This window comes from Peromyscus leucopus, chromosome 1 (assembly GCF_004664715.2).
Source record: "Peromyscus leucopus breed LL Stock chromosome 1, UCI_PerLeu_2.1, whole genome shotgun sequence".
Classification (NCBI taxonomy): Eukaryota; Metazoa; Chordata; class Mammalia; order Rodentia; family Cricetidae; genus Peromyscus; species Peromyscus leucopus.
In genome coordinates this window covers 187,370,091-187,397,723 of record NC_051063.1, presented here as the reverse complement: position 1 = coordinate 187,397,723, position 27,633 = coordinate 187,370,091, and the positions used below count along the sequence as shown (strand labels likewise).

General features: G+C 50.3%; 1 protein-coding gene and 1 long non-coding RNA gene across 4 annotated transcripts; one reads left to right on the top strand and one right to left on the bottom strand.

The window, feature by feature from the left end:
* Positions 1–378: 378 nt before the first annotated feature.
* Positions 379–23,179, top strand: Cacng6 (calcium voltage-gated channel auxiliary subunit gamma 6). 3 transcript variants are annotated; one of them, XM_037202229.1, is made up of 5 exons: positions 379–659; positions 9,018–9,440; positions 14,362–14,436; positions 16,684–16,821; positions 22,234–23,179. In XM_037202229.1, the coding sequence occupies exons 2-5, from the start codon at positions 9,110–9,112 to the stop codon at positions 22,467–22,469; spliced, it is 780 nt and encodes a 259-aa protein (XP_037058124.1). In that variant the 5' UTR covers positions 379–659; positions 9,018–9,109; the 3' UTR covers positions 22,470–23,179. The 3 variants fall into 3 exon arrangements, with proteins under 3 accessions (XP_037058124.1, XP_028717972.1, XP_037058125.1); XM_028862139.2 differs by lacking the exon at positions 379–659 and having other exon boundaries at positions 7,999–9,440; XM_037202230.1 differs by lacking the exons at positions 379–659; positions 16,684–16,821 and having other exon boundaries at positions 7,999–9,440.
* Positions 4,224–7,794, bottom strand: LOC119087311. The gene is made up of 3 exons (XR_005090734.1): positions 7,512–7,794; positions 6,630–6,707; positions 4,224–4,787 (listed from the first exon to the last, which is right to left on the bottom strand). It is a non-coding gene; the product is annotated as an uncharacterized LOC119087311 (long non-coding RNA).
* Positions 23,180–27,633: the final 4,454 nt, after the last annotated feature.

Below are 27,633 nucleotides of genomic sequence, written 5' to 3'. Positions count from 1 at the left end.
GTCCCTGGTGTCCTCACAGAGTTTACATCTTGTACATGAGACGGCCGTTAATCACAGAATCATGTACCTACCCAGTAAAACGAGACGCAGAAATGTAGAGGCCCGCTGGGGCTGTAGCTCTCAGTCCATAGAGTGCTTTCATAACACAAGCCCTGGGTTACATCCCTAGCATTGCATCAACTGGGTGTAGTGGTGCACACCTGTAATTCCAGCCCTTGGGAAATGGAAGATGAAAGCTGGAGGGTCGGGTGTTCAAGGCCACCCCGGACTGCGTGCTGAGACTGAGGCCAGCCTGGACTATGAGACTCCTGTAGTTTTCAAAAGGCACACCCCGGGTTTGGGTGGGGTGGGGTGGGGTGGGGTGGGGGTGAATATGAGATGCTGCAGAGTGCTCCAAGCTAGGGTAATTAACTCAGCCAAGTATATTGACAAAGAGTGGCACTAGCTAGTCAGACCTGGGGTGAGGTGACCCAGGCAGAGAATTTAACAGGGACAGGAAGCAGCTTCCAGGGTGGACCGAAGGGTAGTGAGCCAGCTGTGGTTGAGCGAAGACAGAGTCTGCAGACAAACTGGTTCAGGACTCCTAAGTGACTTATTATAAGGGCAACACGAGGGCCATAAAGTGGCTTTCAGCAGGAATGGAGCACAAAGACTCAGAGGTAAGAGTTAAGAGGCAAAGGCTCCTTGTGGGAGGCAGAATACTCTGCTACAAACGCTGGATCTCGGCGTTTGATGTTCAGGAGGCCAGGGAGGCTGGGGTCATTTTCCATTCATTCATTCAACCACTCACCTACTAACTCTGAGCTGCTACCATTCTGTGCTGTGTGAGTTGAGATCTGGGAGGGGGTGACAGATCACTGTTCTGCTTTCAGTGTAAAAAACATGCGATCCAGGAAGGCCATTGAGTGCCATATCAGGGTCACGGTGGTCACCCGAGAACACGGGACAGAGTGACCCACTGCCACATATGTGCAGGGGGAACAGAACATCCGAGAGTATGTGATGTCTGCATTTAAAGGACCAGCAGGTGTCTGATATGTGCTGATGGAGATGAAGGCAACTTGGGCAAGAACCCCACGGAAGCGAAACAGCATGATGTGCGGGAGGTGGGGGCGAGGGCGGGACAAGGACGACTCTGGGATGGCGAAGTCCAGTGGCAAACCTGGGAGGTGAGGTAGTGGAGGACCTACACACCAGAGTCTTAACAGTGACCGGAATTCCAGGCTGAGGGTCCTGGGCTTCTAAGGAGACTGAGAGAGAAGGACAGCAGGACTGAACTGGGTTGGGATTCTGGGGTAGACACAAGCGGAGGGAACTGGCCGTCACTCAGCAGGCAGAGGGAGGTTCTCACTGGTTTCATTTGCTCAGCAAATAATCCCTGAGGTCTGCACACTGGCCCTGTACGTAGGGATGCTGGGGATTAAGCATGCTCTTCTTTTTGCCCTGCCTCAGTGGGTTTCCAAGCTGAAGGAAAAACAGGCACAGAGGGCATGAGGGGAAAGTGGTTATTAATGGTACCAATAAGTGGCAGTGTGGGAGAACAGGAGGGGTAGACTGAGGAAGGGAGCGTAGGGCCTGGGTAGGAGAAATCTGCTTCGGGGAGTCCTCATGAATGGCACACACCCGGCATTTTAGTACTTCTGAGGCAGGGGCAGGAGGACTGTAAATTCCAGGCTGCCCCCAGGCTAAGAAGCTGACTCCAGAAAATGTAAAGGAAGAGCTGGGAATGTAGCTTAGTGGGAGAGTCCTTCAGAGCATTCACGACGCCCTGGGTTCCATCCTCAGCATCATATAAACTAGGTATGGTAAGGAGTGCTTGTAATTCCTGCATTTGGGAGGTGTAAGCTGGAGGATCAGAAATTAAAGACATCCTCAGCTATATAGAGAGACTGAGGCCAGCCCGTGTTCAACACTTCCCCCCCCAAAAGGGGGAGGGGGAAGGTGGGCAGAAATTTGCTCCCGGGCTCAGATGGAACTCAAAGGTGGGGAGGCTGACTCAGGGACCTGGGAGGAAGTCTGAGAGGGCAGTTCAGGAAGGGATGCTGGGAAATGGGGAAAGGAATAAAATTGAGTGGCACTAGGGGTGGAGGTGCGGTGCTGGTGTAGGGAGGGTGACTGGTAAAGAGACTGGGCATAGTGAGAGGTGAGGTGAAAGAGACAAACGTGGAGGACACAACTGTCCTGAGGCATGATGGGATCTGTAGTCCAAAGGTCACAAGGGAGGTAGGGAGTTGGTGGAGAAGGCATGCAGTGAGGGATAGGTGAGGAGGGAGGGCGGAGACAGATGGCAAAGACAAAAAAGGAGATCCTGAGAAGGGAGGGTCATGAAAGCTTGACAACCAAAGGTAAGAAGTTGCAAAGACAAAAAACAGGAACAGAAAACCAAATCCTGGCAGAGGCAGGTAAGAAGTCCACCAGACATAGATGAACAGGCTATCTTTTAAGAAATTGATTTTTATTTGAACAGGGTATCACTGTAGATCAGGCTGGCCTGGAACCCACAGAGGCCTGCCTCTAGCTCCTGAGTGCCAGGATTAAAGGTGTGCCGCCATACACTGCCTATCTTTTATTTCAACATCAGAGGAATACTGGGCTGGGGAGGTGGTTCAGTGGTTAAGAATGCTTACAGCTCTGTCAGCTGAGGACCAGAGTTCAGATCCCAGCATCCACATCAAGTGGCTTATAACTCCAGACCCAGGGTATCCAACACCCTCTTCTGGTCTTCATGGATATACCGCCTCAGACAAATGCATGTGAGTTCTCTCCTCTCTTTCCCCCCTCTCCCCCCTCTCATGCACACAGGACATGCATACATGCACATTCAATTAGAAAAAGAGAAATACTCTGTATGCTAGCCCTGGTGGTGTAGACCTCAGGAAGCTGAGGAAGGAGGATCGCCTGCTTGACATACTGAGTTAGTTCAGGGCCAGCTTGGTGAGACCTTGTTTCCAAACAAAAAGCAAAGAGAAGGTTGATGATGCAGTCCAGTGGTAGAGCCCCAATGAGGGGCTGGGGGAGGGGCTCAGTGGTGGAGACCCTGCCTAGAATCCCCCAGTGAGGGGCTGAGATGTGGCTCAGTGGTAGAGCCCCTGCCTAGAATCCCCCAGTGAGGGGCTGGGGTGCGGCTCAGTGGTAGAGCACCTGCCTAGAATCCCTCAGTGAGGAGCTGGGGTGTGGCTCAGTGGTAGAGCCTAGCATGTGTGAGAAGCTAGAGTCAATCACTGGTATGAGGCGGAGCCAGCAATCTGTCCTAGATCATCTGAAGAGACCCCTTACCCCATGGTAGACAGGCAGCAGAGACAAGAATGGCCTCCTAAGGCACACCAAATAACTTCCTTAACTTGTCCCACCCTCTGCTTTCACCACTACCTCCTGATAAAGCCACCATTTGTACCCACGAAGGGATTAACCCATTGACCAAGCCTTCAGGATCCAGTCACTTCCCCAAAGCCCAACAATCTAAAACCGAATTCTTAATACCCCCTGTTGGATAGTTCACACTCAAACTATAGCAAGTGGTGAGTAGACAAGGGTCTGCTGTTTTGGGACCTCTCCGAGGGGGGCAAGCAGTAAATACTAAGGTCCATTAATTAAGGCTAAGCAGGAGGCTGGGGGTGTGGCTCAGAGGGTGGCAAGTGTGTTGAGAATTCACAGGGTCCTGAGTTCAATCCCCAGTACTTCATCAACTGTGTGGTGATGCCGGCACATGTGGAAACCCAGGAGTCGGGAGATGGAGGCGGGGGGGATCAGATGTTCAAGGCCATTTGGGGCCACAAAAGGAATTTGAGCTAGCCTGGGATACATGAGATGTTTTTTAAATAAAGAAAGAAAAGCAGGAGCTAGGAATGCTAGTGCATACCTAAAAACCTCAGCTCCCCAGAAGCTGAAGTAGGAATGGTGAGCTGCACATTGAGACTTTCGCAACCGAAGCTACAGAGGATACAGTAACCGAATGTGACAGATACACCGTTTGAGATGGTGGGTGTGAACAGGGATGAACAAGTTGCACACAAATTCCACAGCGCAGGACAAAAGACTGATGAGTCCTGGTAGTCCTGCCCCTCCATCCCCCACCCCCACCCCCACCCCCAAAAACACTCTGATGGGAAACACCTGGAGAGCTTTAAGCACAGGCCTGTGGGTGGGGGAGGGGGGGGAGTCCTAGTTTCATTTAAACAAAACAATAACAGAATCCTGTTACTGTGCTGGAGTGATTTCACAGTCAGAAGGAGGGCTGGGTGGGGGTGGGAGCATGCCTGTACTCCGGCACTGCACTCGGGAGGAGTTCAAGGTTGGCTCCATGAGACTCTGTCTTGCAAACAAAACTGGGGGTCCTGAGGATGTAGCTCAGCACTTCCCCAGTATGCAGGAGACCCTTCGTTGCATCCCCACCCCTGTATAAAAGGCATGGTGGCTCAGGCCTGTAAACCTTTGGGAGACGGAGGTAGGAGGATCAGGAGTTCAAGGCCAGCTTGAGCTACGTGGGACTCTATCAACAACAACAACCAAATCAAAAGGGGAAGTCAGCACTATGGGCATGGAATTTTCCCGAGTGTGTCCACAGCGATGGTGAGCTAGGCCTGGGGGCAGGGCGACATCGTGAAGCTACGGTGAAAAGAAGAGAGGAATCTGAGCTGAAGTCGCACCGCTGTATATTGGACAGGCTTTAGGTGAGAGGAATCAGAGGTTCTCTTTTGGACGTGCCCATCTGGTGATGCCTCTGGAAATCCAAGTCAGGGTATCAGGTAGCCAGTTGGTTAAAGATGAGATTGGTGCAGAGGTCAGGGCTGGGAATGCAAGTTTTAGTAATGTCAGCACACAGAAGCCATTTAATGCCACAGAATGGGATAACTTGGAAAGGGAATGTGGATAGAGTCATGACTCTGGTCTAGAAACTTGGGAACACCTAAGTCATCTCTATGAGAGGAAGTGACGGGGGGGGGGGGGGGGTAAACAGAAAGGCAGACCAGACCCTCTCACAGGGCAAAAGAAGTGTGGCTCAAGGGTAGATCACCTGCCTAGAATCCCCCAGTGAGGGGCTGGGGTGTGGCTCAGTGGTAGAGCCCCTGCCTAGAATCCCCCAGTGAGGGCCTGGGGTGTGGCTCAGTGGTAGAGCCCCTGCCTAGAATCCCCCAGTGAGGGGCTGGGGTGTGACTCAGTGGTAGAGTCGCAGTGAGGGCTGGGCTGACTCAGTGGTGGAGCTCCTGCCTAGAATCCCCCAGTGAGGGGCTGGGGGTGTGGCTCAGTGGTAGAGCCCCTGCCTAGAGTCCCGCAGTGAGGGGCTGGGGCATGACTCAGTGGTGGAGCTCCTGCCTAGAATCCCCCAGTGAGGGGCTGGGGGTCTGGCTCAGGGCTCGAGCACTTGCCCTTGGTTGAATCCCTAGCACAAAAGGAAGAAGGGAAAGAAGGAAGGGTGGAAAGTACATAATGTTTTATGAAGCAAGAAGTCAGCCATCTGTGCCCAGTGCTGCTGAGAGCTGGAAAAAGATGTGGAAGACTAGAAGGTTTGTAAAATGGACAGTGGTACAAGCTCAGTAAGAGATGACTTCTGTCTGATTTCAGAGATGAAAGCCTTGATCCAGCATTGGGGGAGGTGGAGCGGGGAGGGGAAAGAAGAGGGAAATAGAATCCAAGCAATTATTATCTTGGAATAAAAATGATACAGAGCTGGATGTAGTGGTGCATGCCTATAATCCAGGCACAAAGGGGCTGAGGCAGGGGACTGACACAGTTCAAGGCCTGCCTAAGCTTTCAGAGCGGGAATGTTTTCTTAGAACAATAAAAAAACATATTAAAGAGGGCCAGTGAGACGGCTGAGCAGGTAGCACACTTGCTGGCAAGTCTGACCACATGAGTTTAAGCCTCGCCCTGGCCCCACATGGTAGAGGGAAAGAAGTGAGCCCCACAAGCTACTCTCCGACCTCCACACACGCACCAGGACACACCACCCCGAAATAAAGGTCATATTCTTAAATTTAAAAATAAGGAAAATGTACAGGCAAGAAGACAGAAAATACACCCCGAATTCTGAGTCACTGCAGCAGATGGGACTGAGAAAGATGGGGAGACCCAGGGCTCAGGAGAAGGGGCGGGGGTGGGGGTGGGGAGGGTGGGTGGGGTGGGAGACCAGTTCAGGAGCAGGCAGGGAAGAAAGGCTCGGAGGACTTCCAGAATGAGGCTGTTTGCTGTCCACTTTCCAGCTCCTGCTGTCGACATTGTGGGGCTTGGAGGCCATCCAGCCCCGAGAGAGCCAGTGAAGTTTCCTGCCTTCATTCATTCAGAAATGAAAACACAACTCAGTGCTCAGGAATGTTTTCTGGGGACTTGGAGATGCCTGGCCCTGTCATTATAGAGCCACTTTGTCATGGAATGGGGAGACGGGTAGCTAAGCCGGGTAGAGCAGAGACAGATGGACACTGAAGAGAGGCAGGTCACATCTTTCCTAGTCTGGAGAGGGAGGTGTATATATGCCATCTCATCGCACTAGGATATTCATTCAGCCATACTTCCTTCATATCAGCCAGTTGAAGCGTCCAAGGCTGCTTCTACACCTGACCTTGCAGTGGATACTGGAGAGGACCATGACTGGTTGGGCCAGTCTAAGGGGAGAGCCAGACACACACACTCACCTCCAAGGATACATTCCAGAGCAGGGACAGCAGAGGTGGCATGGTGTTCCAGGGGCCTGGTCCCGGCCCCAGGCCCACCTGGGGAAGGAAGGAGTTGGTAAAAGGTGGGTCCCACCTTTCTGGGTGGTCCACCGAAGGGCTGAGAGAGGGGGTGAGGGGTTAAGGATCAGGCCCTGCTGCCATACCACATGGCTGTCCCTGTCTGGGTCTCTGACCCTGGGGGAGCTGAAACTGCATGGAAGGTCCCCCAGGGGCACCCAGTCTAATAAATCCAATGAGGATAGTTGCTCTGCTTCATGCGTCCCAACCCCCCCAATTCCCTGAGGTCTGCCTTTTCTACCTTCTGGGGGACGGAGGACTCTTAGCACTGCGATTGCTCTATCCATTGATAACCAGGATTCTGGCCACGATGGCCTCTATCGGGCCTAGAGAGCAGGTTCAGACAACTCCTCTAGGGATATAGGTCCTAGTCCTCCTTCCTCAGACCCTGGAGCCCACCCCATCTCCCACTTCCTCCACCCTCCACCCCCCAGTCCAGACTCAATGGTCAGGCCCCAGCCTCCTCCCTCAGACCCAGGAGTCCAGCCCTAGCCCTCCTCCCTCAGACCAGGAGTCCAGCCCCAGCCTCCTCCCTCAGACCTAAAAGTGCAGGCCCCAGCCTCCTCCCTCAAACTCAAGAGTTCAGGCCAAGCCCTCCTCCCTCCAACCCAGAAGCCCATCACTCAACTAAATGCAAGCCCTCCTCCCTCAGCAGTCTCAGAAGCTAAGCCTCCGCTCAGCTCAGCCAGCCCTCCTGCCCTTAGGACCAGAAGCCTGTACTGAAGACCTCCTCCCTCATACCTAGGAGTCCAGCTCTTCTCCCTGAAACTCAGGAGTACATACCTAAGTCCTCCTCCCTCAGACTCCAGAGTTCAGACCAAGCCCTCCTCCTTCAAACCCAGAAGCCCATCCTCAAGCGCTCCTCCCTCAGCTCAGGGGTCCCCCCCACCCCCACCTCCAGTCCTTCTCCCTAGCCTCTGGCCATTAGAGCCAAGCAACCCCGCTAGTCTCCAGGCCAGCCAGCTCAGGACTGAAACACAAGTTCTCTGTCCTTCCCTGGCTCTCTGGCTTCCAGATTTCAGAGTTTGGACTTTGCAGCCCCGCCTCCGGACCCTCGGGGAAACAAATCTCTCTAGGCTCTGCCTGTTGAAGACCCGGCCCCCAGCCCCTCCTTCCTAGAGGCCTCCCTCCCCCGCCCCTTGTCCCCTTAAAATACCCGGGATCCCTATGGCAACAGGCGCCCGCGACAGGTGCGGGTGTTATTTACGGGTCGAGCCCGAAATAGCCGGTGGGGTGAGGGGGTGGGCGGATGGGGCGAGGCCGGGAGCGAGCGCAGCGGGTCCGGAGGGCCGAGCGGGCGGAGGCGAGCAAAGTCGGACGCTTCGGAGGCATCGCGGAGCTGGGGCCGGCGCGGCGCGGAGGCAGGAGAGCGCGAGGGGCCCGTGCCCGGGAGACCCGGGTGGGAAGACCGAGGGGAGCGCGGGACCCCGAGCTGAGTCTGGAGCGATCCCGGCCGGGCCGGCCCTGGGAGCCCGGGGGAGGGGGAGCCGAGTGACTGGAGACAGACTCACTGTGTCCCTTCCCAGGTCCTGTGTTCCCCCGCCCCCCCAGGGTACTTTGCTCTGGTTTTCTGAGCCACAGTGTGGACCAACCACAGTGCCTTGGTCTGAGCCCTGTCAGGACCCCAGGTCTTTCTGCTGCGCCGCCAGAGAGTCCCCCAACCTCTTTTTCTGGACCCCACCGTGATTCTCAGCCACTGTGGGGACCTGGGCTCTTTTCGGAGTAGTTCCTGACTCACCCCCCGCCCCTTTCCCCGGAATTCCAGTAGGGCACCCGGATCTGCTGTGAATATTGGAGGATCCTCTTTGCCTCTCAGATATTTGGAGGGGTATCTAATCGTCCCTGGGAAACCCCAGTTCTAACTCTTGTATAGTCTAAAGGTGTCGGGATTTCCTCCCTTTTCAAACTCGGAGCCCCAACAACCCTAGAGCATTTCTCTCAAACACACGAAGCACCTCAGCTCCCCTCTCTGGGAGAATTCTGAGACTTACTGGAGAGAGCCTATCAGACTGGGCAGTTCTTCCCCCTGGAGCTCCCCAGGGTAGGTGAACCTCACAGGAGCCTGGCTTTTCCTCTAGGCCTCACCTGTGCCAAATTCAGGTGCACAAGCCCAGGTGGTGTCTGTTTAAATCTACCAGGCATCCTTAGGTCAAGAATACAGTTTCTTTGTTTTTGTTTATTTTTCCTCTCCCGAGAGGCAGAGGCCTCCGCTCTTGCATTTGGGGTTCAGCTTTTGCTCATTCCCAATCTAGTTGACATTGAGCACCCCCCCCCAACTTCTTTCAAAAGTCCAGGCCCTGTTCCCTGCCCCTCAAGGACCCCTGCACAGATCTGTCTGACTCCTCGAAGCTCGCCTGAGCTCTGCCCGCCCCATCGTCAAGATGATGTGGTCTAACTTCTTTATGCAAGAGGAGGATCGCCGTCGAGCCGCTGTGGGACGGCGTCGTGCCCAGGGACAGCAGAACCTCGGCTTGACTCCGGAGCGCGAGGGCAAGATCAAGCTGGTGTTGCTGCTGGCCACGGTGGGTGCCACGCTGGCTGTGCTGTCCGTGGGCACCGAGTTCTGGGTGGAGCTCAATACGTACAAGACCAACGGCAGCGCCGTCTGTGAGGCTGCCCATATGGGGCTGTGGAAGGTGTGCGTCAAGCGACTGTGGCAGGCTGACGTGCCCGCGGGCAGGGAGACCTGTGGCCCGGCTGAGCTACCAGGAGGTGAGAGGCAGTGCCCTGAACCCAGGCCTGTGTCCCACAGTCGGGGAGAAAGAAGCTTATATCTGGGAAAACCTTGTTCCGGGAAGGGGAGTGGGGGTGTGTCTTTTCCCTGAGAAAGAATTTGTGCCCAGATCAGCCTGTGCTCACAGAAACTGGAGAGAAAGGGGTGGGTAAGGGAAGCTCAGACATAGCTCGTGTCCTTAAGCAGCGTATCTCCTAAAGAAACGTGTTTCTTAAAGTTTGTCTTTTAGCTATGGCCTGTGCCCCAGACCAGCCTGTACCCCAAGAGACAGCCTGTGCCTCCAGACCCAGCTGGTACCCTCAGAACAGCCTGTACCCACCCCCGCCAACCCGTATCCCCTAGAACTGCCTGCATTCCCCGTCAGACAGGCATGCACCCACAGACAGCCTGTGCCCTTCACTAGAAGCCTGGAGACATCCCACATTCCCACTCTGTGAGCCTATGTGGAGACAGACCACCCTACGCCCACCCGGAAGTAAAAAAATCTGTGCTGATTCGCTCTTTGTGGATACAATCGAATGAAGTTCTTCCCAGGTGCCTCTCACAATTCCGGGTGCACACTGACTCTCCTGGGAGATGTTTATTTCCAGTCCCTCTCACCTCTACGTGGTCAGAGCGGACATTGTCCAACCCTGTCCCCCTTGCTCTACAGACACTCCACACCCTTCATTTCCCCCATCATGGTTCCTTTGCTCTCAGCTGTGCCAGAGGGCTATCCTGTACCTCTCACCCTCTGACAGAACATGCTATGTCCTTTTCTTAGACAAGTGGGACATTCTATACCCCCTGGGAACTGGATAGGTGTTTATTTTACCTCTTTTGACTCAAGGGTAATATTTGACAGCCACCAAAAACCGCTTTGGGTATCATTTGTTTGAAGAGATCTCTGCCATGCTGCTCCTCAAGTCTTAGGACTCCTCAAGGAATACCTTTCACCCCTTCTGGGCTCTGAATGGATTTCCTTTCATTTCTCAACTCCTCCTTTTCCAGATGTGATATGGAACCCACATAGGATGCCCTAAGCCTTTGAAGTGGGAAGCCTCTGTCTGTGGCTTGAACTACTTGCCTGTCCTAATCAGCTATCTTAAACAGTTCTTTTCTGGTGTTTCTCACTGCTCGGCACCTCAGTCAAGATGATCCCAAACCTTTGCAAAATGGGATAATGAAAATGAATGTGGGATGCTAGCTGGGCCTGGTGGTGCACTTCTGTAATCATAGGTACTCAGGAAGCTGAGGCAGGAGGATTGAGAGCACAAGGGCAGCCTGGGATACCGAGGGAGTTGAAAGTCAGCCTGGGCAACTTTGTGAGATCCTCTCTTAAAAAGCAAAAGGAGAGCTGGGGGGCATGTCTCAGTGGCAGAACATTTGCCTAGAGTCCCCCAGTGGGGGCTGGGTGTGTGGCTCAGAGGTAGAGCCCCTGCCTAGAATCTCACATTAAGGAGCTGGGAGTGTGGCTCAGTGGTAGACCATCTGCCTAGGATCCCCCAGTGAGGGACTGGAGCACAGAGCAGTGATGGATTACTGGATTACCACCATACTTGTTCTACAGGGAGGGGGAGCGGGAGAATAAGGAGCAAGAACTTTCCATGCCTAGTCTGTGCCTCAGGCTGGTTCTGTTGGGTTTGATTCTCGGATGTCTCTGTTCCTAAGAGCGATGCCTTACTGTGTGTCACTAGGGCTTAAAAGGTCTCCGAGGCCTTCACTCTTTGGCAGAGAAGACTGTCGTCTTCACTGTGTGTGATGAGGTCCTTCACATCTCTCGCTAGTCCTTCTGCTTGTCAGAAAGGACTTCACCACCGAGCATGGCGGCACACACCAGCACTCAGGAGGCAGAAGCAGGAAGATCAGGAGTTCAAAGCCAGCCTGGCTGTATAGTGAGCTGTAGGCCAGCCTAGGCTGCGTAACACCTTTTGTCAAAAACAAAACAAAGTAAGAGGACTTCACCTTTCTTACAAGGCCATTCCCAACCTCCCACAATTCTGCCTCATCAGAGGACCTTTCTTGGACTCCACTGTCTCAAAGAAATAATTTCATTTAAAAATTAAAAGAAAGCCATTATGTCCCTGTTCAATCAGAGAGTGACTCACTCTGTTGCTTCCCAAGCGAGTTTGACCTATCCTCTGTGGGACCTGGACACAGAGTCCTGTTATCAGCAGCCGAATGGGGTGCCAGACACCACACCCAGCCCCAGAAGGACTCTGCATTCTCTCATGGGTGTAGAATGTATCCTCTACCCGTGGCTACAAAGAGCATCTTCCTTTCACAGGAAGTGCCCTTTGCCTCTTGGTGCTGTAGGATGACAGGCTTATACTTGGAGCTGCTCCAGCCTGGAAACCGCAAGCCCTTCTTCCCTGAGCTGAAATCGGGCAGGCCCCAGACCCTCACTTGACGTGATTTATCTCCGTGTCCCTTCATAGCTTCCCTTCAAATGATAAGGTTCCATTTTCACTTCTCCAAATTGTCTGGCTCCCTTTTCAATGTTCTCTGACCCTTGTGATGCTGCATCCTCCCTTCTCTTCTTCCGGGTCTCAGTTTCCCCATAGGTAGAATAAGAGAGTAGGCCAGAGTGTAGAAGACACGCGAGAAGTAGATGTAGTTTAAGTGGCATATTGTGTGCTTGCCTAGTGTGCACAAAACCCTGAGTTTGATCCCCAGCACCACATAAGTCAGGTATGCCACACGCCTATAGTGCGAGCACTTGGGAGGTGGAGGCAGGAGGGTCAGAAGTTCAAGGCCGTCCTTAGCTTTGCAGCAGGTTCAAGGTCAGCTTAGGAGACATGAAACCCTGTCTTAGCAAGTTAGAACATTCTGTTTCCTCATATTTAGATTAACAGTGACATTGAGTGAATTTTACATATGTTTACATAAAATGTTTACATAAAAACGATTGCTTTCACAGGGTCCTTCTCATGCTATGCCTTAATTTTTTTTTTCTTTTTGAAGACAAGGTATCACGTAGCCCAGTCTGGCACCACATCTGCCTATTTTAAAATTTATTTCCCAAGCTCGCATGGTGGTACATACCTTTTGTTCCAGCACTCAAAGCAGAGGCGGGAAGATCTCTGTGAATTTGAGGCCAGCCTGGTCTACATAGCAAATTCCAGGATAGCCAGGGCTACACAGGGAGACCCTGTCTCAAAGAAAATTCTTTCTTACGTGTTTGACGTTGCATCCATGCACACATGTTTTGACTTGAAAATATATGTAGAGTTTGAGTTTTTATATGTGTGTGTTTCGATTTGAAGAAATGGTATCATGCAATTTTTATATTGTTTTCAATGTAAGTCTTCTTGCTCAACGCTGTGATTTCCAGATTTCTCCTACTTGCTTTATGTTTTCGTATTTCATGGAGACTCTATGTTACAACAATGTCCATGAGAGCATCTGTCTCAACTGTCCATTGCTCAAGAGATGGACACTAGGTTATTTCCTACTACACCTTAGTAAATGATGCCACAGAGAACAACCGTATCTGTATTCCTATACGTGGTATTTTTTCCTTTTTGGGATATCTAGAAATGAAATTATTGTATCATAGGGCAAAGACACACAAACATGTATCACTTAGAGATGTGTTCTGAAAAATGCATGTTTAAGCTAATTCATCTTGAGAACATCGAAGTGTGTACTTATGTAGACTAGGATGACTTCTATGTGACATTATTGTGATTTATTTTACTTTTGAATTATGTGATATGTGGGGATGATGTGTACCCTACCTGTGTGTGAAGTCCCAGAAAGGTCCACAGAGTCCAGAAGAGGGCATTGGATTCTCTTGTACTGGAGTTGCTGTTGTAAGTGGCCTGATGTGGGTACCAGGACCCTAACTCAGGTCCTCAGCAGGGGTGGCATATGCTTTTAACCCCTGAGCCATCTCCCCAGCTGCAAGTGACACACGTTTATTGTTCCTCAGCCGTGCCCACAGCCCTTACTTGTCTGAACGGTTATTGCCTGCTCTATACCTGCGCTTCGTTTTCTGAGCACGTCAGAGCCCGTCACAAGTGCCAGTTTACACTCCCAGCTGCTTCCTCGGATTCCCCTCCATGCTTCATACTGCCCTTTCAATATTTGCCCAACTAATTGATGTGAAGTGGTACCTCCCTGCTGGTTCACGTCGCGTTTCTCCGACTCCCGCTGCAGCAGAGTCTCTCTTGATGTACTTGTGAGCTATCCAGACCTGCCCTCCCGTGAATAACTATTCATATCCTTTGCCCATGTTTCAATGGGGTTACTTCTCTCCCCCACTTGCTAATCTGCGGGAGCCCTTTGTGGATGCAGCATCGGAGAGGGGAACCTTTCCCGAGTCTCTTAGCCTCCTGGTACCTGCGTCTTGGTGTCCTTTGTTGAATGAAATGATAACTCATTTCCAATCCACTTGCTCCTAGGACTCACATGAAGGAGCCAGGAGAGAGACTGTCAGCCATTTAAAGAGGAAGAATCTGAGGGTCCAGGGAGGTTAACGGCTCACTTGTGCCAAAGGCTTAGACTGCAGGGCTTGGGGTTAAAACCTTAGTCCCTGGACGTCAGTGATGTGGCAAGAGCTATTTACCTCTCAGTGTCATTTTCTATCCTGGTGCACTTATTTATTTATTTATTGCCCTCCCCCAACCGTGTGTGTGTGTGTGTGTGTGTGTGTGTGTGTGTGTGTGTGTGTGACACACAGGAGTCAGCTCTCTCCTTCTATCATGTGGATTCCAGGGACTGAACTCAGGTCATCAGGCTTAGCAACAAGCACCTTTATTTGCTGGACCGTATCGCCACCCTGATTTTTCTCTGCTCTGTGTTAGTCATACTAATATTCTACTTGTAGTTCCCTGTAGTGCCTGGGTAGTGTCCAGCCTTGAACTTACACAAAACTTCACGTCATCACCTCCCTTTTTTCCTTCCTGCACCCTGCAGAAGCAAACTGCACCTACTTCAAATTCTTCACTACGGGGGAGAATGCACGCATCTTCCAGCGAACCACCAAGAAAGGTGAGGACATCTCACATGGTGACCAGGGAGGGCTGGGGCTAGGATGGCCGCTCTGAAGCAGTGAGTGACAGTGCTGTGCTCAGCATGGGCTCAGCTCCGGTGGCTGCCCCATATTAGGAGGGTGATGGTGCATTAAGGATGGGAACAACAGCCAGGTGGTGGTGGCGCATGCCTTTGATCCCAGTACTTGGGGAGGCAGAGGCAGGCGGATCTCTGTGAGTTTGAGGCCAGTCTGGTCTACAGAGTGAGTTCCAGAACAGCCAGGGCTGTTACACAGAGAAACCCTGTCTCAAAAAAAAGTGAGGACAATGATCACCAGACCGCGCGCGCTCGTGCGTGTCCAGCACTCTGATCACTAACTCTGCCTGTACTGTGTGGCTTGGGCAAACCATACTTCCTCTCTGTATTGAGCGTTTTAAGCATGTTAAAGATACTTTACATGCTAATCCCAACACCCAAGTGTGTTAGCACAAACTCTAGTTCTTGCTACAACCCTGCAAGGCTGGGACTTTAGCTTCATCATCCAGGTGAGAAAACAAATCAGAAATGGTTGAGTGTATTATTATCCATTTCCCACAAAAGGACAGGGGTACTAGCCCAATCCTAAAAAACCCCCGAATCTACAGAAATGTATGTGAACAATGGAAATGTTGCATGTGTACACTGGTCCATGTGAGGGCCTCAAGCCACATGGAGCTGCTGAGTACTCAGAAGGTGGCTGGTGTGATGGGGAAAATGTGTTTTTAATTTTAACTTAAGTGAACTTAAAATAGAATGTGTGTCTGATAGCTACTACTCTACCGAACGGTGCAACTCTGAGGACTTTGTCCTTTTTACTCTAAATACGGCTTTGTGAACATCACTCCAATGGCCCAGTGTCTCCACAGAGGAACTGGCATCATTTCATGTCTCTTACTGTTTTTTTTTTTTTTTTTTTTTTTTTTTGAGACGGGGTGTCTCTGTGTAGCTTTGTGCCATTCCTGGAACTCACTCTGTAGCCCAGGCTGGCCTTGAACTCACAGAGATCCGCCTGGCTCTGCCTCCTGAGTGCTGGGATTAAAGGCGTGCGCCGCCGCCGCCGCCGCCGCCGCCGCCGCCGCCGCCGCCGCCACCACCACCACCACCCGGCTTTAAATAAGAATTTAATGCAGCTAAACTTGTGAGTCCTGGTCAATACCAGAGCCCCTTACCTGCTCCATTCTTTTCTCATGTGAGCTGGGCCAAGTCACTGCTCACCTCTGAGATGTTAAAATAACCTGATGCATTCATATGGACCACCTACTACATGCTGAGCACCACACTGGGCACTTGATGTGACTTCTAACCTGGATTTTCCAGAGCCGAAGACTGAGAGGGATCATAGGACTTTACCAGAATTTTCCCACTGGGAAGTAGTTGTGGAAAATAACAACCTGGATGGTTGCAAGATAACGAATCACCTTTATCACTGTCCCCTACACCTTATTGTAAGATGAATTGCTAAACTGTTTAATTAATTAAAAAAAAAACAGAGTTAGATATTGGGGTGAAAACTGAAAGATCATAGGAATAGGATAAGCCACAGCCAACCTCACCTTACCAACTCCTCAACCTCCAGAGAGAGCTACTTCCTGTGTACTCATGCCTATATACCTTTCTGTGCTCTACCATCTCACTTCCTCTCTCTGCCCAGCTACATCACTTCTTTCTGCCCAGCTCTGTCACTTCCTGTCTGTCTGTACAGACCTCAGACCTCTATGGTTAACTAGTACTGGGACTAAAGACATGTGCCACCACGCCTGGCTCCGTTCCCGGTGTGGCCTTGAACTCACAGAGGTCTGGATGAATCTCTGCCTCCTGAATGCTAGGATTAAAGGCGTGTACTACTACTGCCTGACTTCTGTGTTTAATATAGTGGCTGGCTTTACCCTCTGATCTCTAGATAAGCTTTATCAGAGTGCACAAATAAAATATCTCCATACCCTATTCCCTCCTCTTCATCATCTCTTAACCCAGTGATGACCAAAGGATAAGCTGCAGATGGTCATTTTAGTATCCCTGACCTGGTCTTGTCCCCTTTTTGTTCTATAACCTGAGCCAAGTTAACTAACTGATCCATCCAAGCCTCCGTTCACTCAACAGTGCGGGTAACAAGCTCTCAGGAGGACTTGGAAGTCCTCCATCCTTCTGGTTCTGGTTCTTGTGGAGGAGTGCTGTCCATTCTCCTGGTCCCATGTTCTCTGCCTCTTCCTTGGCCCCTCCTTGCAGAGGTAAACCTGGCAGCTGCTGTGATAGCCGTGCTGAGCCTGACAGCCATGGCCTTGGGCTGCCTCTGTGTCATCATGGTGCTCAGTAAAGGTGCAGAGTTCCTGCTCCGCTTGGGAGCTGTCTGCTTTGGCCTCTCAGGTGAGGGCTGAGTGTGTGGAGGCCAAGGACATTGCATGCTGGGAAGTGAGTGAGGTCTCTACACACTGCTGCATGCTGGGAGGTTGGATTCCACATACTGTTGCATGCTGGGAGGTGGGAACTCTATATCCTATTGCATGCTAAGAGGTGGATCTCTACACACTGTTGCATGCTGGGTAGTTGGATCTCTACCAACGGCAGCATGCTGGAAGTTAGCATCTCGCTCACATTTGAGTGCTGAGCAGTGGGAATTCCACACAATGTTGCATGCTGGGAAGTAGAATCTCTAAGCACAGCTGCATGCCGGGAGTGAGGAGAAACCCAAGAGCTCCAGTAGGCTCAAAGATGGAAGAATTCCAAGGACTCTTGCTGGCAAGGTTTATTTAGATTTAACTGCTGTTTTGCATTTGGAGCTGGGAGTGCCAAGTACATTGAAAATGGAATCTCTACTTACTACTCGATGCTGGGAGCAGAGGATGGGTCTGTTCAAGGGCTGTAGTAGGTTCAAAGATGGAAGAATTCCAAATCCTGTTGTCTGCAGAGGAGTGGAATGTCTCCAAATACTATTTTGGGTTTGGACATGGGGTCTCCAACGGTTGTTTGATGTCAAGGGGATGGGGCTGATCTCCAGGCACTGTTGCATGCCAGGAGTTTATGTAAAATCTAAAAGCTAGGAACATTCTAAACCCTGCTGTTGCATGACAATTGAATTCTCTCCAAGCAACTCTTTTAGATTTGGCCTGGGATCTCCAACACTGTTGTATTCTTGGAGGTGGAGGCAGGTCCCTGAGCAGTATTGCATGCTGAGAAGTCAAAGGAGCTTAACAGCTGAGCAGGTCTGAAGATGAGAGAGTCTCAAGCCATGAAGAAGGTTTCCAAACAGTCTTTGAGTTTTGGACTTGGTGTCTGCAGAGACTGTGTTGTGTTATTTTTTATTTAAATGGTTTATTTATTTATTTTTATGTGTATGAGTGCTCTGTCTTCATGCACACCAGAAGAGGCAATCAGATCCCATTACAGATGGTTATGAACCACCATGTGGGCGCTGAGAATTGAACTCAGGTCCTTTGGAAGAACAGCCAGTGCTCTTAACTACTGAGCCATCTCTCAGCCTGATGTGTTGTGTTCTTATAGGTGAAGATCCAGACAAAAAAATGCCACATTTTGTGGAATGTATACCTCAGTAATAACAAAGACTTCAGTTTAGTTCACATCTATCCCAAAGTATTACAGCGAGTGGACTAGCTAAAGGCTGCTATTATTTTTATTTAATTATTTTTATTGTATATGTATGAATGCTTGTCTTCATGCGTGTCTGTTCACCATATGTGTACCTGCTGCCTGAGGAGTCCGGACAAGGGCATTGGATCCATCGGAACTGGAATTACAGATGGTTGTGAGCTGCCATGTGAGTGCTGGCAACCCAACCTGGGTTCTCTGCATGAGCAGCAAGTGCTCTTAAATCACCAAGCCACCTCTCCAGCCCCAAAGGCTATACTGGTCTTCACTTTGTTGATAAGAGCACTGAAATTCAGAACAGTCAAGTGACTTCTCATAGCCATACATCTAATGGCAGAGGTGGGACTTTTTTTTAAAAAAAATCTTGTTCACAGTTTTACACTCATGCACACACAAACACGTATATACTTTGTTCACATCCCCACCCCATGCATCCTCCCTGCTAACCCCCTTCCTTCCAAGTCACCCTTCAACTTTCATGGCTTTTTTTGGTGCCCAACTGCATTTAATTAGGGTTGCCTGCATGGACAGAAAGTTATTTACTTGACCAAACTCAAGTTACCAGTGGCTACAACACCACTGAGGAATATATTTCCCCTTGGCCAGAAACCACTACCTACCTACATCTCCCCTTTCTGTAATGGATAACCAGTCTTGTGCAGGTCTTGTGCAGGTAGCCACCCAGAGGTAAGGCTTGATGCTAAGCTTTCTTGGCGTCTTTTTCATCCAATTTTGTTGTTGAATTTTGGGACTTTTGCTTCTGTGGGGTCTTTGTAGGCTTAGAGCTGGTATGATAGAATGAATACTTAACTGGAGACCATGTGTTTTATGCCAATCCTAAGATGCTAGGTGTGGTGTCATCGGGAGAGTCCGCCTATTATCCAGAGTTTCCTTGTTGAGCCAGATGCAATGATTAGAAAAATGGCTAAGCATACAAGTTCATTTCTTTATTCTTTGTATGGTTGTGAGTACTTGTATGATTATGATGGGATTGATGGTGATGATGGTGGGATTGATGGTGATTATGATGGGATTGATGGTGATGATGGTGGTGATAGGTGGTCATGATGGTGATTATAATGTAATTGATGGTAATGATGATGATGATGATGATGATGATGATGGTGACTATGATGTGATGGTGCTGATGGTGGTGATAGAGATGGTAGTGATGACAGTCAAAGTGCAGATAGTGATGTCGGTGATTATGGTGGGGCGAGGGTAGGGATGGAGATCATGGTGTTGATAGGCTGTGATTGATGATAGTGGTGACATCGGTGGTGACTCTAGAGATGATGGTGGTGGATGTTAATGTGTATGTGGTGGCTGTGAAGGTGGTGGTGTCATTGCATTGTTAGTGATGATGGTGATAATGATGGAAGGAGTGATAGATACTGTCCTAGTTAGGGTTTCTGTTCTGCTCCCTTCCTTCCTCCCTCCCTCCCTCCCTCCCTCCCTCCCCTCCTCCTCCTCCTTTCTTTCTTTTTTTTTTTTTTTTGGAGACAGGGTTTCTCTGTGCAGCCCTGGCTGTCCCGGAACTCACTCTGTAGACCAGGCTGTCCTCAGGATCCACCTGCCTCTGCCTCCTGAGTGCTGGGATTAAGGGTGTGCACCACTACCTTTCTGGTTTCTATAGCTGTGATAAAACACCATCATCAAAAAGAGCTTGATGAGTAAAAGGTTATTTCATCTTATGCTTTCAAGTAACAATTCATCAATGAGGAAAGTCAGAGCAGGAACTGAAGCAGGGCAGGAACTTGGAGACAGGAACTGAAGCCGAGGCCATGGCAGGATGCTGCTTACTGTCTTGCTCCTTTTGGCTTGCTCAGCCTGCTTTTTTATATCACCCAGGAACACTGATTTCCATAGCAGGTACAGTATTTTAAACTCACACCAAACGTGAACATGGGTTCCCTTTTCTCCATATCCTTTCCAGCATTTGTTTTCCTGTATCCATGACTAGCCTGGAATTTATTATGTAGCCTGGGCTGGCCTTGAACTTGTAGTAGTCCGGAGTACTGGGATTATAGGCATGCACAACCATTCCTGACTCTCCATACTTAAAAAAAATTGGAGATGCTGGAGAGATGGCTCAGTGGTTAAGAGCAATTGGTGTTCTTCCACAGGATCCAAGTCTGGTTGCACTCATGTTAGGCAGATCATAGCTGCATGTAACTCCAACTCCAGAGGCTTGCTGCCCTCTTCTGGCCTTTATGGGTATTGCACTCACATAGTACACACACACACACACACACACACACACACACACACACGCATAAATACACCTTTAATTTTCTTTTCTCCCTACCGTGTATCACTCTCTGAAATCTTCTTTCCTTCACCTGTATTTGTTTTGGAAGGTGCAGTATGGCAACCACCAGGTCAGTGGTATCTAGTTTGTGTTCTTTGTTTGGCAGGAGTGTCTACGGATTTCTCTGAAGTGACTTTCAAAAGATTGGAGAAAAATTCCATAAAAAAAAAAAGCTAGCTAGGTGTTGTGGTGCATACCTATAACCCTAACACTCAGGAGGTTAAGGCAAGAAAATCGTGAGTTAGAGAACAGCCTGAGCTACATAGCAAGACTATCTCAAACCAAGAAACAAACAATTCCTTTAGAAACAATAATGATTGCAGCTAGAGCAACGTCTCACCAGTTAAGAGCACTGGCTGCTTTTCCAGAGGACTGAGGTTCGATTCCTCACAACCATCAGTATTTCCAGTTCCAGGGGATCCGATACCTCTGTGGGCACTTCGTGAACATAGTGCATAGACAAAAATGCATGCAAAATAACCAAACATATAAAAATGCTTGCCAGGTGTGGTGGCACATGTCTTTAATCCTGGCACTTGGGAGGCAGAGGCAGGAGGATTTCTGTGAGTTCCAAGCCAACATGGTCAACATATCTAGCTTCAGGACAGCCAGCACTATAGAGATCCTCCCAACCCAAATAAAAGTGATTAAGCCAGGCATAGTAGGAAATGCCTGTAATCCCACTATTTGAACAAATGGAGAAGGATTTCTGTAACTTCAAAGTCAGCCTGGTATACATAATGACTTCCAGGGCAGCTTGGGCGATAGGAGACCTTGTCTCAAAATGAAGCAATGGGAGGCTGGGGAAATGGTTCAGTCAATAAAGTGCTTGCTGTTGTAAGCATGGCGACCTGAGATTAGTCTCCAGAACCCACTAAATGCAAGGCAGCTTTTATACTCTATACTTTATGAGTCTATAATCCTAGCAGGGTGACAGAGACAGGAGAACTTGCTGGCCAGTGAGTCGAGCTAAATGAGTGAGCACTGGGCCAGTGAGAGGCCCTGTCTCAAAAACTAAGGCGTAGGGCCTGCGAGGTGGCTCAGCAGGCGTAGGGACTTGACAGCAAACCCGATGACCTGAGTTCACTCCCCAAGTCCCAGGCGGTGGAAGGAGGGAATTGATCCCTACAGGTTGTCTTCTGACCTCCATGTATGTGGCACGGTGCACACACGCACTCCCCAAAATGTAATTTAAAATGTTTTAAAAAATAAAGCGGGAGCTGGGGGGTGTAGCAAGTACAAGGCCCTAGGGTCAATCCCCAGTGCCTCAAAAAAAGTGGAAAGTAATTGAGGAAGGTACCTTGCATTGACCTCTTCATGCATACACACATGGGCCGGCATGCATACACACACACACACACACAGAGGAGACAGACAGACAGACAGACAGACAGACAGACAGAGGCAGAGAGAGTGCAAGAAAAATGTCTGCATGTTAAGCATAGATGTAATATTTCCTGTTCCCCATTGGTGGAAAGAGGATGACTGTTGGGTGGCCGAGGGAAATCGTAAGAGGATCCTTGGTTGGTAAAGGAACAAAGGGGTGACAATCTTAACCCCAAACTGGAGTCCCAGGGCTAAGAGTCTCACTCTCTTCTATTTCTCTATCTCTCTACTTACTTATTTATGTACACTGGTGTTTTGCCAGGGCTGAGAGTCTCACTGTCTATTCTTGTTTATTTGTTTGTGTTTATGTGCATTTGTGTTTTGCCTGCATGTATATCTGTGTGAGGGCATCAGATCTTGGAGTTTCAGCTGTGAACTACCATGTGGTTGCTGGGAATTGAACCCGTGGTCTTCTGGAAGACCAGTGGGTGCTCTTAACCACTGAGCCTGAGTCTCACTCTGTGTTTCCCCTACAGGCCTGCTGCTCTTTGTCAGCCTGGAGGTGTTCCGGCATTCCGTTAGAGCCCTGCTTCAGGGAGCCAGCCCTGAGACTCCCCCAGCTCCACGCCTGACCTATGAGTATTCCTGGTCCCTGGGCTGTGGCGTGGGCGCTGGCCTCATCCTGCTGCTGGGGGGCATCTGTTTCCTGCTGCTCACCCTGCCTTCCTGGCCCTGGGGGTCACTGTGCCCCAAGCGTGGCCCAACCACCTAGAGCCCTGGCCTGCTTTCTGTGGGCATCTGTCATGCCTGCCTCGGTTTCCAGCTTTCTCCTCAAGACTTTCCAGCTCTCTTTTAGAGAAACTGTTCTTCCCACTCTGGGGGCCCATTTCACAAAAGCGTCTCGGTCCCTCATCTTCTCTCTGTCAATAGCAGTTTTGGGGGTGTGGGGGATGGCTCGGTAGGTTAAGTGCTTGCTGAGCAAGCAGGAGGGCTTAAGTTTGGGCCCCAGAACCCACTTTCAAAGCCAAATCAGCGGGACATGTCTGTAATCTCTGGGGTGGAAGACAGAGACTGGGGAACCCCGGGGCTCACTGGCCAGCCAGTTAATGAGGTCCAGGTTCAGTGAGAGACACTGTTTCAAAAATAAGGTGGAGGCTACGGAGGAAGACGCCTGATGCTGAACTCTGACATACCCCCCCCCCAGACACACACACACACTTTTTTTTTGTTGCTTGGGGCCGGATGTGAAGAGGCTGTGTGCAAATTCGGGCTCCCTGGGGAACCTTCTAGGGAGCCGATGGGGAGAAGGGTATGAGCTGGTGGGAGGGCAGGGGTCCCAGAAGGACTTGGGGGGCCTTCCTTGTCCAAGTCTATGCTGATTCACTTGAGGGAGAGACTCCTTCGACTACCTGGTGGGACAGGGAAGAGCCCGGGTCTGACTTCACTGTGATCTGATTTGCGATTAAAGGTTTGGAGATGTGACAGCTTTGGTTTGGAGCCTGTCTGTGTGGAACTCATGCGTTCTAGGGTGGGGCAGGGAGCCGCTGTCCTCTCCATTCACTGGCCACATGCTCCTATCTGTCCTGGAGTCACTTGTTCACATGCCCACACACGCAGACAAGAACTTGGAAAAGGCAACAGACCAGAACACAGACATGGCCACAGTCTGAATCTTGTCCCTCACAAAGGTACACATACTGGGGACCCTCAGTGCAACCTTGTTTGGTTATAGTTTAACGTGTGCGTTCATTCGTGTGTGTGCGCGCGCGTGTGCACGTGTGCTTGCGTGCATGCATGTGTACATATTCACTGTACAAAATGCTGGGTTTCATATGACGTTTTTTAGATTTATTAATTTTTGTTTTCTGTGTGAGTATTTTGCCTGCATGTCTGTGCGCCCTGTGTGTCCTTGGTGCCATCAGAAGTCAGAAGAGGGTATCAGAACTCCTGGAAGTGGACCATCATGTGACTGGGACTCAAACCTGTGTCGTCTGCAAGAGCAACAAGTTCTCTTAACTGCCGAGACATCTCTCCAACCCCTCATATGACATTCTGTACAAACATATTTTGACCACTTCATCATCCCCCTCACCCCCCACTCCTACCTGTTCCCAAGTAGTCCCCCTTCTATTTTATTTTATTTTTAAAATTTGAGGCAATCTCACTGTGTGGGCCAAGCTGGCCTCAAACCCTCACTATTCCTGCCTCAGTCTCCTGAGCACTGGGATTTCAGGCATCCACTACTGTGTCCAGCTCTGAAGCTGCGTTTATTGTTTGCTTGTTCTGAGACAGGATCTTGCTTTAAACTCCTGGCTGGTCTAAAACCCACTAATTAGGCAAGGCTGGCTGCAAACTTGCAGAGATCCTCCTGCCTCAGCGCTGGGGTCATAGGTGTGGTTCTGGAGAGCAGGGCTTTACAGAGATAATCACATCAAAGCAAGGTCACCAGGGTGGGCTCTTAATTCAGGAGAGAGACGGGGGACACAGAGACGGGCATTCACAGAGGGAAGGCAGCGTGGAGGGACACAGGAAGAAGACAGCCATCTGTAAGTCCCTTGGTGAATTCCTGCCTCAAGCCTCGGAAGGAAGGAAGCAGGATGCTCAACCTGCATTCTATACTTAAAACATCCAGAACCATAAGGCGACAGGTTTGTTGTCCAAGCACCTGGCAATGATTTGTGACAACATCCCCAGCAGGTGAATCCAGACTTTGGCACCGGAGAATGTGGGTGCTTCTAGGAGAGGAGCTGAGAAACGCGGAGAGAAGGGGCTTCGAGCCTGCTCAGAGGGTGAAGGTGCTTGCTGCCAAGGCTGAGGACCCGAGTTCGATCCCCGGGACCCACGTGGTGGAAGGAGAGGACCAGCCTCAGAAAGTTTCCCTCTGGCCTCCACATGTATACCATGACGTGCACACAAATAAACCGTAATTAAACGTGGAGGTGGGGCTGGGGAAGTGGCTCAGTACAGTGTTTGCCATGCAAGCCTGAGGAGCAGAGTTTGATCTCTGGAACCCACGTGCACACCTGGGCATGGCGGTCCAAAGCTGGGGAAGCAGAGCCAGAAGGCTCCTCAGGTCTTGCTCTTTAGGTAGCCTGGCCTCTCCATGAGCCTCACGTGAGGGGTGCTGTCTATAAAACTCATAAGGGAAGCACCTGAATAATAATGCTGAGGTTGATATCTGGCCTACACACACACACACACACACACACACACACACACACACACACACACACACACACAAAAACGCGCGCGCGCACACATGCACGCACGCGACTCCCTCCACACACAAGTGCATGCACATACTATATGAAGGTGTCGTTGACTAATGATGGGTAGAGTTTGGGCAGTATGAGATTCATGAAAGGCAATTATCTTGTTGGGGACACAGAGGAGACATAAATTTTTTTTACTTTTTTTTTCATAAAAGTATCTTTTATTGTCTAACAATTCAACATGTGTCAGCATCTCAGTCATATCTATCCCCAATTCTCCCCTCTCACTCCCACAAGGCACCCCGACACATAAGCATACACTTTCACATCCCGCCCCTCTTCCTCTCTCTCTGGTAACCCACTGAGGCCAGTTAGTGCTTCCTGCTGGAATGCTGAGTGATCTCTTTGCCTTGATCTTGAGCAGGTGACTGCAGCTGCTGTGAGTTTATGAGTGCCACGTCATGTCCAGAGCACAGCATTGCACAACACCCCTCTCCATCCTCCTCCGGCTCTTAAAAGTCTTTCTTCTCCCTCTTGCAAAATGTTCCCAAAGCCACCAGGAACTGAGGGCCTTGTGTCAGATCCGGAGTCTCTCAGCGAGAAGACCGCCTTCATCTCTTATGAAGAGCACTCTCGCCCTGCTCACATACCACTGTGTGCCGGGCGCTGGTCCAGGTGTGTTATATATTACGGTGCGAGTCTGCGATGCCGCTGTTGATGGCTCAGGAGAAATGCAACCGGCCACAGACCTTAAGTGTGGCCTTTCTCAGAGCTATACCGCTACTAGGTGGAGAAGGCAGAATCCCAACCCTGGCCTTTCACACCACACGCCTGTTTGCTACGAAGCACAGACTTATACGAGAAGTCAGAATGATGCACTCAAAACTCAGGCTTGCTAATGAGGGTGGCCTTTAATCCCAGCGCTCAGGAGACAGAGGCAGGCAGACCTCTGTGAGTTCCAGGACAGCCACGGCTATTTATGATACCCTGTCTCAGAAATAATAGCCGAAAACTCCCTCAGGTATTTGCCTCCCTGAGAGGCAAATAAAGCCCCTATGCTGTAGTTCTACACACTTGTAAGTAGTTGTGATGATTCTTACAATACAAATCTCATTATGGGGGAAACACCAAACTAAAGCTAATTGAGGCATTCTGTCAAAAACATGCTGGAGCAGCCACAGGCAGAGGATGCTGAGGCTGGACAGCCAGGGTGTGGTGACTGTGACATGACAACATGCTGGTGAGGATGTGGGGCACGGTGAACCTTTATTCCCTGAGCAGACACTGTGGCAGTCAGCGTGGAGGTCCCTCCAAAATCTGAAACTAGAACTTCCGTTATAACCACCCAGCTGCACCACCTTGGGCATACAACCGAAGGACCCCGTGTCCCGGCACATCCTTGTTCATCCCTGTTCACACTAGCTGGGGACTGGAATCCATCACACGTCCATCACAAACGGATCATGAAAAATCGGGAGAAACAGTCCCGCAGGTAAGCACTTGCGGCACAAGTCTGAGGATCGAGATTCCATAGAACCCACAGACGTGCCAGGCGGGGTTGGCCAGCCGGAACGGTGTGTGGAAATGTATGTGACGAGGAAACCCGTCACTCTGTGTGCTTATTGTAAAAGGCGAAAGCCTGGGCTAACGTGACGGCTCAGCTGGAGGGGTGGCTTGCCGTTTAAGAGCACTGGCTACTCTTGCAGAGGACCTGGGTTTGAATCCCAGCCCCCACGGGGTGGCTCACCACCATCTGTAACTTCAGCTCGAGAGGATTCAATCTCTTTGACTACTGGTGCCAGGTACCCATATGGTGTACATTCATACATGCAGGCAAAACACTCGTATACATAAAATAATAAAAGCCTTTTTAGAGCAACAGAGTTCAGTTCCCAGAACCCAATTTGAACAGCTCCAGGTAACTCCAGGTCCAGGGATCTGGTGTTTCAACACACACACACACACACACACACACACACACACACACACACACACACACACACACGTACGTACACATATATACATAAATAAAAAAAATAGAAATAAAACCCTTAATAAAAGGAGGCCAGGTGTAGCGATGCATACTTTAATCCCAGCGCTTGAGAAGCAGAGGCAAGTGGATCTCAGTGTGTTTGAGGCCAGCCTGGTCTACACAGTTCTAGACCAGCCAAGGCTACATAGTGCGACCCTATCTCCAAACAAATAAAAAATAAAAACCAACCAGCCAAACGAATGCCTTGAAAAGAAAGGACGTTAGAAGTCTGTTTGAAAGTGTGGCTCCTCCATGTAGCTGGAGGAACTTGCCTTCCGTGTGTGCCTTCATGACATCATCGTGAGGATAGCTCACAGGCTCAGCACAGCACTGGCTTCCCCGGGCCACTTCAAGGAGTAAATGCGGTAATAATCCCTGCAAAGCTGCTTGGAGGCCTCCTGGCACCAGATCATAGCTGCATCTGTCTTTGCAGTTATTATTGTTTATCAAGCGGCACTTCGGGCCTGGCATGCAGTAGAGAGTGAAGACCGACCCCTGAAGAGCTGACAGTCTGCCCGTGGAAACAGATATTAATCCCATCATCATGCTAATGGCCGTGTAATTATAAGCTGAGATAAGTGCTAAGAAAGATCACCAACCACTTCTCTTTATCTTTGATTTTGTGCCACGCCAGCTCGGACGGATCCCAGAGTGCTGTGTAGCAGCGGGGCTTAGCAGGCTGGAAGGGCCTC

Coding starts and splice junctions, on each gene's coding strand:
- Cacng6 (XM_037202229.1), top strand. CDS start 9,110: ATGATGTGGTCTAACTTCTTTATGCAAGAGGAGGATCGCCGTCGAGCC. Junction 9,441..14,361: donor CCCGGCTGAGCTACCAGGAG/GTGAGAGGCAGT, acceptor TGCACCCTGCAG/AAGCAAACTGCACCTACTTC. Junction 16,822..22,233: donor TGTCTGCTTTGGCCTCTCAG/GTGAGGGCTGAG, acceptor TTTCCCCTACAG/GCCTGCTGCTCTTTGTCAGC.